The sequence below is a fragment of the Ailuropoda melanoleuca genome, chromosome 9, assembly GCF_002007445.2.
Source record: "Ailuropoda melanoleuca isolate Jingjing chromosome 9, ASM200744v2, whole genome shotgun sequence".
Taxonomy (NCBI): Eukaryota; Metazoa; Chordata; class Mammalia; order Carnivora; family Ursidae; genus Ailuropoda; species Ailuropoda melanoleuca.
Genome location: NC_048226.1, coordinates 60,408,333 through 60,418,742, shown reverse-complemented (window position 1 = coordinate 60,418,742; position 10,410 = coordinate 60,408,333). Strand labels below are relative to the sequence as shown.

Here is a 10,410-nt window from a genome sequence, read left to right as displayed (position 1 = left end):
CTTAAAAAAAAAATATTCTAGGGGCGCCTGGGTGGCACAGCGGTTAAGCGTCTGCCTTCGGCTCAGGGCGTGATCCCGGCGTTTTGGGATCGAGCCCCACGTCAGGCTCTTCTGCTATGAGCCTGCTTCTTCCTCTCCCNCCACATGTGCTAATAGGAGCTAGGAATTTTTGTAATTTTTATTGTGCCTTTTGGGGAAACATCCTTTCTAATAAAAGATACATCATCATTTCTCAATTAAAAAAAATATTCTAGAGAAGAATTAAACTTTTCCCTCTTCTCTGTGTGGGGAACCAACTATCAGTCAAATATTTGAATCTTAAGAATGACAGGAATAAAACAGTGTTAACTGGTGAGCCCGAGTCCCAAGACAGAATGTTATTCCTTCTGCTTAGTGTGAAATGTATGCTGGCACTGTTTATCATTTATTAAGCGAGATTTAACTATTGGGGTGGTGAGCTGAATAGACAGAAATATTTTTAAATAAAAATAAAACTAAAAAACATAGCGTTTCTTCAATTCCGATGACTAACCCTTTTATGAACAGCAGACATAGTAATTTTTTTTAGGTTTTATAAATTTTGAAGTCATCTTTCTAAGTTGCAAAAAGAGGTATAAGTTTGTTTTACTGTTTAGCTTTAGTTATCTGGTGGAGTCTTCTATAGATTACAGCAAACGCATCTATTACTATTTTATTATTATTAATAGATAAAAGTATCTCTTACATAAGTAGCACTTTAAAACATCTTAAATTTGTTACATCCAACTATACATTACTAGTACAAAGATAATGGGTTCTATTTAATGAACACTTATTATGTTCCAGGCATTTCATTTAGCCAATGAATCCCAATAAGTATAATTATCACCAATTTATGGAACGGGCAACCAGAAGTCAAAGATAGTTGGTGGTTTGGTCAAGGCCAGAGTTATGACCTGAATTTGGGCTTCTAAGATTCTCAAGTTCCTTCCCCTGCTGCCTCTTTCTAAGGAAAAGAAAAGATCAATTAGTGTCTACCTGATTGTATGGGCCCTAATAAAATCACCAGAGCTAAAAGTCAACTCAGAGAAAAAAACTAATTTTTACGAGTAACTAAAAAAGAATGTGCAATACTTCAAAGATCATTAAGAAATGGCCATAATTAAAAATTCATTAGAGGCATATGAATTTAGAGGTAAAACTTGCAGAACAAAGGGAAAAGTAAAACATGATGTGTGAAGGGATTTAGGAAGGTTAAATAAAAAGATGAATTTGGCCTCATTCTATCCACTTTTCTTGGGAATCAAGGAGCATCATAAGGGTGTACCCAGGGATCTATCTGCATACGAAGACCCTAGGAATTCTGAGAGAGGCGCTCAAAGGACCAGGGGCTGAAAGCTTTAGCAGGCTTTAACACTTGTGGAAGACCCCTCATCTGGTGAAGCTCCTTAACAGGTAGAAGAGAAGTGGCCCAACTCTCTGATCTTAGCGGACGTTGGTGGCAAATGATCTACATGCCAGCTGTAGAAGGAGGAGAAGCATTAGGGCTCAGCTACTTCTAAAGACCTATCAGAGGTCTGTTCTGTAACCTGACAGGACAGAACCTGCCACCACCTGTATCTGACTCAAACTGCCCTCTACAAATGTTCTGCTGAGGCAAGAACACCCAACAGCCCAGAGCATCCAAAGGGATGGAGATTTTAGATATTCAAACCAGAGAATCAGATTCTTCTAGCAGCACAGCATCAGGCATCCCCAGGCAGAAGACACTGAAGAAACCAACCCAGTGGCAAAAAGGAGAGACCCCAACCTCCAGTGACCCCAGAACAGGATAAATGCAGAAGGCTGTGTTTTCTCTCCCAGTTGACATTAAGGACAGCAACTATCAAAAGAAATCAATATACATTTTGATTGGCCAAACTTGAATTCTTTTAAGAAAAGTGAGTGTTCCGCCTGAGAAAATGAGGAGTGATCACTGGCTCATTGTGCAAGAGTCTCAAATAGTCTAGATATTAATTTATGTTCCAAAGATGATCAGCTAACATATCTTTATCTCCCATCAGCCTGAGTAGCTTTCAAAAAGGATAGAGCAGTTGGGAAACCTCAGAGGTAGGAAGCATCGTCAAGAAGTGAAAAATCCCCGAATGTGTTAATTCGCTCTCCTCTGGCTTCTCTGGTCTGATGACCAAGGCCTCCATTTTTCCTCTGTTCTATACCTCAGTGCTGAGCTCAGCTCTGCTCCCGCACACCCCCCGCAACGATCCAGGGGCAATTTAACATTACATTACCATCATCGGGTTCTTCAGCCTGACTACCCCAAAGCTCACTTCGCAAATGCCCCAGTGCAACCTATGCATGATGCAAAATTTATTTCTTAATCTAAAGCTCAGATCACCACAATTTTTGACATTAAAACATCCGCATTCCTTTTTGAAACCCTGGCAAAGAATCAAAGCACCATTCCAACCCAGCAGCCTAAACAGCACAGGTCTCTGTGACACTGAAAAGCAAAAGCAACTTCCTTCATTTTCAATCAGCACAAGTAATAGCGATTTCCACCAACTGCATACTGTGAATTTCAAGCCAGTCATCTATAAATATTTTAAAATCTGATTTAGTTTCACTGTGAGAACTTAACCCCTGTCCCCAAAAGCTACACAGTATTTGACAGACAAGGTAAAGATTAAGTAGCTTGCAGTTTTCCTCACAAGAAAACAAAATGGAAAAAAACAAAAAAAGTCACACACAAAACACTTTAACATAGCATTTTATACACTTTACCACAAGAGAAACAAGCTGAAGGACTTAATGTCACTCTATCAGGCTACCCTGCTTCTTTTAACAGAACTAGAAAAAGGAGGAATGATTAATTTGTGTGTGAATATTACTGAAAAGGCTAATTTGTAACCCGCTCACATTTCCTTACACTACACATGCAGAGATGACCACACCATTCAAGGAGGTCGAGACAGAATCGAGTGCTGATATGGTTCTCTGGTGTAGACCTGGCGTCACCAAAAGTCTTAACCGGACCAGTGACCTGAGGACTTACAGCTACTTCCATCTGCTTTTGTTTGATCTGGAGCTTGGAATTATGTTGCCTCCAGGCTCGGTTCCAGGGTTCTTGTTTAGTTTTAAGCTCTCTTATAATGAATGAATCATTGAGCAGGATATTACCTAAATAACAAAAATTCAGAACCAGCTTCCAGCTCCATGTTGCCAATTGCTGTCTTTATTGACTGCTTTACCAGTTACTCAGAGAAACACACATTTACGCAGATAAATAACACTACTTTTCACATACCAAAATGACAAATTCTAAAAACAGTAATAATTAGAGTTGACAATGATACGGTGAGAGTGCAGTATTAATTAGCACAACTTTTCAGATTGAAATTTGGCAAAAATCTTATACCCTTCTGATCCGGTAATTCCATTACTAGGAATTGATCCTAATGAAATAATTAGTGATGCAGAAAATAACATACAAATAACAAAGACCTCATGAAGCCGTGTATGCTAGTGAAACACCGCAAACCACCTCAGCATCAGGCGTTAGATGAAGAAATTCTTGTACTTATGTGTTAAGCTAATATTTAGCCTTGAAGATCAAGAAAATTGAGGGGAGTAATACTCTCATTATAAAACATTACAGTTATTTAGAATGCAGCATTACATTGTGGGAGCTCAGAATGTGCCACCCCAAAATATGCCTCTTCGACATAAGGATGATCTTCAGTTTATTATTTTGAGAAACAGCAGACACAAGGAAGCCCTGGACACAGCATATAAGTGACTCTTTTGTAAGAGAAATTTACACTCATAAAGGAAATCTCCCCTTGTAAGTGTCTCCCTCTCTGTACCAAGAAGGAAAGGATGACTCTAAGTCAAAAAGACTCTGATCAGTGAAGAAGGAGCAACTTCCATCATGATAACAAACCTTACCCTTCTTTACAGTACTTTTCCTGGTCACCTTCCCATAACCTGGCTCCCCACACCCTTGTCTCCTTTGTGTTAAATGAAGATGGTATTTATGCCCCAATTCGAGCCCCCTCTTTCAAGTTACTCATCTCTGAGTTTCTCCCTTGCATATACGACATACATGTTAATAAACTTGTTGGTTGTCTCTTGTTAGAATCTGTTTTTTGTGAGAGGGTCCACAGCTCAGAACCTAGAAGAGTAGAACGAAAATCTTTTTTTCCTCCTCTACTACATAAAATTAAGTAAAATGAAGTTTGCTTGCCCTCCAGTTAGTTTATTAACAAAACATGCATTTTCTTATAAAGCTCCATAGGATGTGACTCCCTGTGCAGTCCAAGAGTTTAGGTCAGCTTTAGAAAGAGACAAAAACAATGAAGTATTATCAGGGTAATATTTTGAAACTGGCCATAGGTTCCTCCCTCAGGTTCAAGTGACTTTTAATAACTGATTGCTGGTTACTGGGGCCCCAACCACCAATTGTGACCAGGCCTATGACTAGAGCCAAACCAGAGCTCACAATCCTGAATGAATGTGGTAGAGTGTACTGGAGTTAAATTGCGCACAGTCCCAGTAGATGGCTCCCATTAGAAGTTGGCAACATTATCTGGCTCTCAAAAAAAATTCCAGTTACTTTTTTCTAATCATGACCCCAAATTATATCATACTCAATTTTTATCAAGAATTGCTTCCAAAATTAGTAGATAGAACTCATTAAGCTAGCTTCATATCCAAAATTACATTAAAAGTATCCAAAAGGTTGTATTTAAACCCACGCTCCCTTCATACCAAAAAATCTCAGTATTAGAATTCACCAAAATTCTACTTTGTGAAACACACTCCCAAAATATACGAACAAAGACATATGGAAAGCTCACGTAAAAGAATCCAAGTGGTCCAGATATATATGGCATTTTCATTCCCAAGAGATACTTGACTTGTGAAGTCACGACGTGGGTGGCAGCCCCGGTTGTCATCGCACTGATCACGGGCTCCGTAAGCAGGAATGTGGCACTGCCCAGTTGCAGCACAAACATGGCCACCTGAGAGGACAAAGGAAAATGACATTTCCCAGGGTTCCTAGAGGAATTAACATCTGACACATTTTCATTTTCATTCCATACAGACATAAAGAACTACGCGAAATGGGATTCTTAAATCTTATATATTCAATATCTTGAGTTTTCTTGAAAACATAATTAGGTTTCAAGACTTTCCAAATGTTATTGGGTACAACGTAAGTGCTCCAGTTAAAAGGAACACATTTTCCCCCCTGAAAATTGACTTCTTTTTTCTCTCTCTTCCTAATCACATAAGTCACAAAAAGGGGAAATAAGCTCAAATCAGTTCATATACGGGGCTCTGTGGAGAAAAATTAAATTTGCATTATCATATTTTAATTTAAGAAAAACTCAGAAGGACATGATTCATGGCTCCACACCCAGTAGGCTTAAAACCTCAAAAGCATTGCAGAAAAAAAGCTATTTCTTGAGTTTCTTCCAGGTTCTGAGAAATGGAAATACTTTTTTGACTAGAAACTCTGTCAAGTAGCTCTAAATGGCCAATACTAATAAGAAGATATGAGGACTTTTATGTGGAAAAGAGAAAAAGACAGAGACAGATTAAAGGGATGTGAATTTAGAAACCCAGGAATCAGGAGAAAACTCATTTTCCTCAGTCCCTTGCTACTCATAGCATCACGCTCCATGGCAAAACCACGTCATGACCAGACAAAATGATCAAGTCTGAATAGAAGCTGTGCACTGAGTTCTGCTGGGCACAAGACGAACAAAGAATCAAAACTCTCTTCTCTCACTATTAACACAGCAGCAGTTAGTGTTCTTCCTTCGCCAGAGAGAAAGCTTTCAGAAGATGGCCCATCCTTTCACTGAATACAACTGTGTAAACTCAGAGAAACTACAAAACATAAAATTCAGTGTTTTGAAAGTAACATTAAATTACATTCATGAGTATCCTCACCCTGGAAAAGGGACATCAAGTGGGTCATGTTGATAGAGCCTCTCAACGTGTTAATTATAATATTTAGGTCAGGTCTTAAAATTCCTGCTGGAAAATAAGATTAATTATTAAAAATCAGAGGAAAGACTAGCAATGAGATCTCGTTCTCTGAAAAGCTCACCGTGATGACAAAGAGAAGTATAAAGTGCTGATAACCCTAGAGAATAAATTGCAAAATATATCCCTGTTATTGCAAGGGGCTTTGACCAAAAGGGAGCGTGCTCTAAACCTGCACCAGAGTACAGCTTCCCAGGCTCAAGTCTGAAAACCTAAGTCCTAATCCTGGCTCCTAGCCTGACAGCCTAGCTGTGTGACTATAGAAAACCTCCTGAAATTTTCTGAACCTCCTCTCCATCTATAAATCATCCCAGCAATGCCTATGCTGTCTTGTAGAATCATTATAAAATGAATATGAAAGAATCTAAGAAAGGGCTTTGAAACTGTAAAATGTGTACCAGGAACATTGGGGGTGCCGTGCATGTTTACCAGTATGGAAAACCAGCCACAGTTTTGAAAACATACAAGGGGCCACACCATCTTTCTCAACTCTGGAAAACTTGAGAGAATTTATCAGTGCAGAAAGACATGTACCCAAATTGTTTGCAGTTTAGCATCCCCCTTTTATTCGATATGCAACAGAAACAATACGGATCGCCGACACAGAAATCAAGCAACGTGTTCCTGCCAACACAGGAGACCAGAGCAGCAGCTTCTGCTACTGACAGTTTTGTTTTGTTTTGTTTTCAGAAACTGTGTGTTTGTCAAAGCAGAATTGTCCTGAGGGAAATATGCAATCAATGATATAGGTAAAAATGGAACACACTGATCTTCCTGGCAACTCTTGATTCATAGTCTGTTGATTTCCATCCTGAAAACACAATCAGTTAAGAAAAACACTGAACCAATTTTCCCCAAGCGTCTATCTACTAGTAAGTAAATTCCAACTTATGACATTAACTCTTACAGGCCCTTAGGATAAAATCAGCATATTATTGGGGTAAGATGAACACCAGAGAGATGGATTTTCAATCCAGCTAAATGCAGCCTACAAGCAATCCAGATCTTTGAAATTGTGAAACCTGTTTGCATATATGGAATTTTATGCATATGTGGAATGTTGGAAAGCTCTTATCTGGATGACAAGAAATCTTATCTCCATTTATTTTGAGAAGCAAGCTCTTTTGGGAGGCCTTGTATAAACCATCACCATTTTACCTTCTGTTTATTATTTGTTTCCTAAATTCTAGCACCTTTTTAGAGGAGTTAATGATTTTTCATGGCTGAGAAACAAAGGTCACTTAACCTGAAGCTCCCCTTAAGTACTTCCAGCTAGCCACTGGCTGTTAGTAGCAGCTTCTTAGTCATCTCCACAGCCTGAACGGTACAAATGCAAGGGCCCAGGAAAGTACAAGATATAAAGAGTTCAGCCTTTTCACCTATTGAAAACGCATACACCTGCCTTACAGCAGAAACCAGAAAAGATGGAATACCCTCCTTTAAAACTTAGTCAAAGACTCAAAATGTTTCTGTAATATTCTACTTGTACATATTTTTATGCTTTAAAGAAAAAATCTTCCCAGCAAGTCCTAAATCCCTAAAATGGAGAATTCTTGACTCCAAAAGGTCAACAAGCCCCTTAAGAGCTCATTTCTGATACAAACCATTGGGTATGTGAAGGATGATTGCAAACATGTGAGCTTTAACTGAAGAAAAATTACTCTTTTCTGGATGACGACATTCTCCATAACCCAAGACAATGGCAGATATTTTAAGAAGGACGAAGAGGAAGAGGAAAAAGGAAAGAGAAGGATCAGAAAGAGAAGAGGAGAAATTTAAGAACTCTTCTTTTCCCAGGGAGCGTGCTCTAAACCTGCACCAGAGTACAGCTTCCCAGGCTCAAGTCTGAAAACCTAAGTCCTAATCCTGGCTCCTAGCCTGACAGCCTAGCTGTGTGACTATGGAAAACCTCCTGAAGGTTATTCACATCAAAATTAGGGGTCTAGCATACAGAAGCTGATGTGCGGCAGCTTGCAGATAGCAAGCACCCATGCAACGCAGGTTTCTACGAATCTAAGAAGATTATCTTAGAACTTAAGTATATGAAATGAGGATCCTTCTAGGCTATTTTGCTTGGAGGCCCAGTATTTAAATTTTATACCAATGTTAAGCATTTTTTTTAAGCTCATGACTTAATAACTGAAGTTTATTCACATCAAAATTAGGGGTCTAGCATACAGAGGCTGATGTGCGACAGCTTGCAGATAGCAAGCACCCATGCAACGCAGGTTTCTACGAATCTAAGAAGATCATCTTAGAACTTAAGTGTATGAAATGAGGATCCTTCTAGACTATTTTGCTTGGAGGCCCAGTATTTAAATTTTATACCAATGTTAAGCATTTTTTTTAAGCTCATGACTTAATAAACAGCCACCTCAGCTCCTTTTACTAATAACATAGATGACAATAATTCTAAGCTGGCTGGCCAACTCCCAAAATTGGCCATGCGATGTTTTACGAGAAAATAAATTTTATACAATCAATATATTTCAGCTTTTTGTAGTAAAGCTGATGATCTGGGCTAATGCTGAAAACCTCTGACACACATTATCAAGGTTCACTAGTGTGATACTATTGGGTAATGTTTCTATAAACACCATGTGTTCTATATAAGTTGAATGCATCTCAGATTTCAGGCCATTTTTTGCAAGTGGCCTTCAACTAGTGAAAAAAGAAAAGAGTACATAGTAAACAACTGTCCTACCCAAGCGGATGGAATACAGCATGTGTTTCAGGTTTTGTCAGTTCCTTTGCAATCTGGTTTTTACATTATACCAAGTCATTTATTTGTCTGCTCAATAAATATTTACTGAATACCTACTAGGGGCTAGCTACAGCATTGCTGCAGAAGACAATGATAAGGATACAGTTCATACTGTACAGAACCATACAAGGAGAGGGGAAAAGAAAATGTTGGGAGGGGGCACTATTAACCAAACATATAAAGAACTGTAATGGAGGTATACTAGGAAAGTAAAGTCTGAGAAGCTCTTTGGGTGGGAGCTAAAATGCTAAGAGCTGGGGTGCCTGGGTGCCTCAGTCGTTAAGCATCTGCCTTTGGCTCAGGGCGTGATCCCAGAGTCCTGGGATCGAGCCCCCCATCAGGTTCCTCTGCTGGGAGCCTGCTTCTTCCTCTCCCACTCCCCCTGCTTGTGTTCCCTCTCTCGCTGGCTGTCTCTCTCTCTCTGTCAAATAAATAAATAAAATCTTTAAAAAACAAATAAAATGCTAAGAGCTGTGTTCTTTACTGAGCAGCACGTGCAGGTCTGGGGAAGAGAGCTGGATTGCTCATGACAATAGGAAAACAACTGAGTGCTGCACAGGGATAGGGCAAAAAACCCTGCGTGGTGAGAAAATTTGAGAATCAAAAATGTCAAATGGATACCTATGGTTATACGCTATGGATTTGAGAATATAAACCCCCCCTCCATACTGTTTGGTGCTAAAAGGGAAGAAGCTATCAAGCCTTGCAAAGACACAGATATATCTTAAGTGAATATTGTAAGTGAATGAGGACAGTCTGAAAAATCTATACACTGCACGATTCCATTTACATGATATTCTAGAAAAGGTAAACTATGGAGAAGTAAGCAGATCAGTAGTTGCAAGGGCCTTGGGAGTGCGAGAATGTGTAATAGGTACACTACAAGGAACTCATTAGGATGGTGGAACTATTCTGTATGAGACTGTAATGGTGGATACGTAACAGGCATTTGTCAAAATCCGTAGATCTTTACAGCACAAGAGTGAGCCTTAATGTATGAAAATTTTAAAAAGAAATCATTTGGAGGTCAGGAGATCCCAGAACGGAATTTAGAAGATGACAAAGAATCTGCAACCACTGCTGTGTTTTCTATTTCTATAAATTTTGCCTTTTCCAGAGTGTCATTCAAACGGCATCACATAATATACAGACTTTTCAGACTAGTTAAATGGATGAAATAACCTCACTGAAAGGGGTGGCAAAAAAAAATTGCTCATGTGAAAAACTCTGGAAATGAGTAAAGTCTGTAAAACCAATGATGAAAAAGAAACACTGTAGTCCAGCTGATAAAGTTGTTTCCCATGGGAAGAGGTCTTAACAATTCTGAAACCGCTATACATATATACTGGAATTTAAAAATTAAGTAGATGGATGGTGAATGGTGGGAACCAGGCTTCTCACTGTTGGAGAAGTTACAGAGCAGCAAGGGGAGAAGGCTAGGTTGATCACTGTGGTAAGGGATTAGAGTTGGGGATATCTGGGAACTCATGTTTAAAGATAGATACAGGTAGCCTGCCTCTAATTTTTTTACATTTAGCAGACTGTGCAATACATTTCCTCATTGTATTACTTTTTTTTTTTTAAAGATTTTATTTATTTATTTGACAGAGACA

The 10,410-nt window shown here is 39.0% G+C and overlaps 1 protein-coding gene across 5 annotated transcripts in view; it reads right to left on the bottom strand.

The window, feature by feature from the left end:
- SLC26A7 (solute carrier family 26 member 7) overlaps positions 1-10,410 on the bottom strand; it is a 175,213-nt gene that overhangs the window by 61,188 nt on the left and 103,615 nt on the right. For all 5 annotated transcript variants that reach the window (XM_034668291.1, XM_034668293.1, XM_019796849.2 and 2 more), the window contains exon 5: positions 4,836-5,000. In XM_034668291.1, coding sequence (XP_034524182.1) covers positions 4,836-5,000 — 165 coding nt within the window. The remainder of the gene's footprint in view (positions 1-4,835; positions 5,001-10,410) is intronic.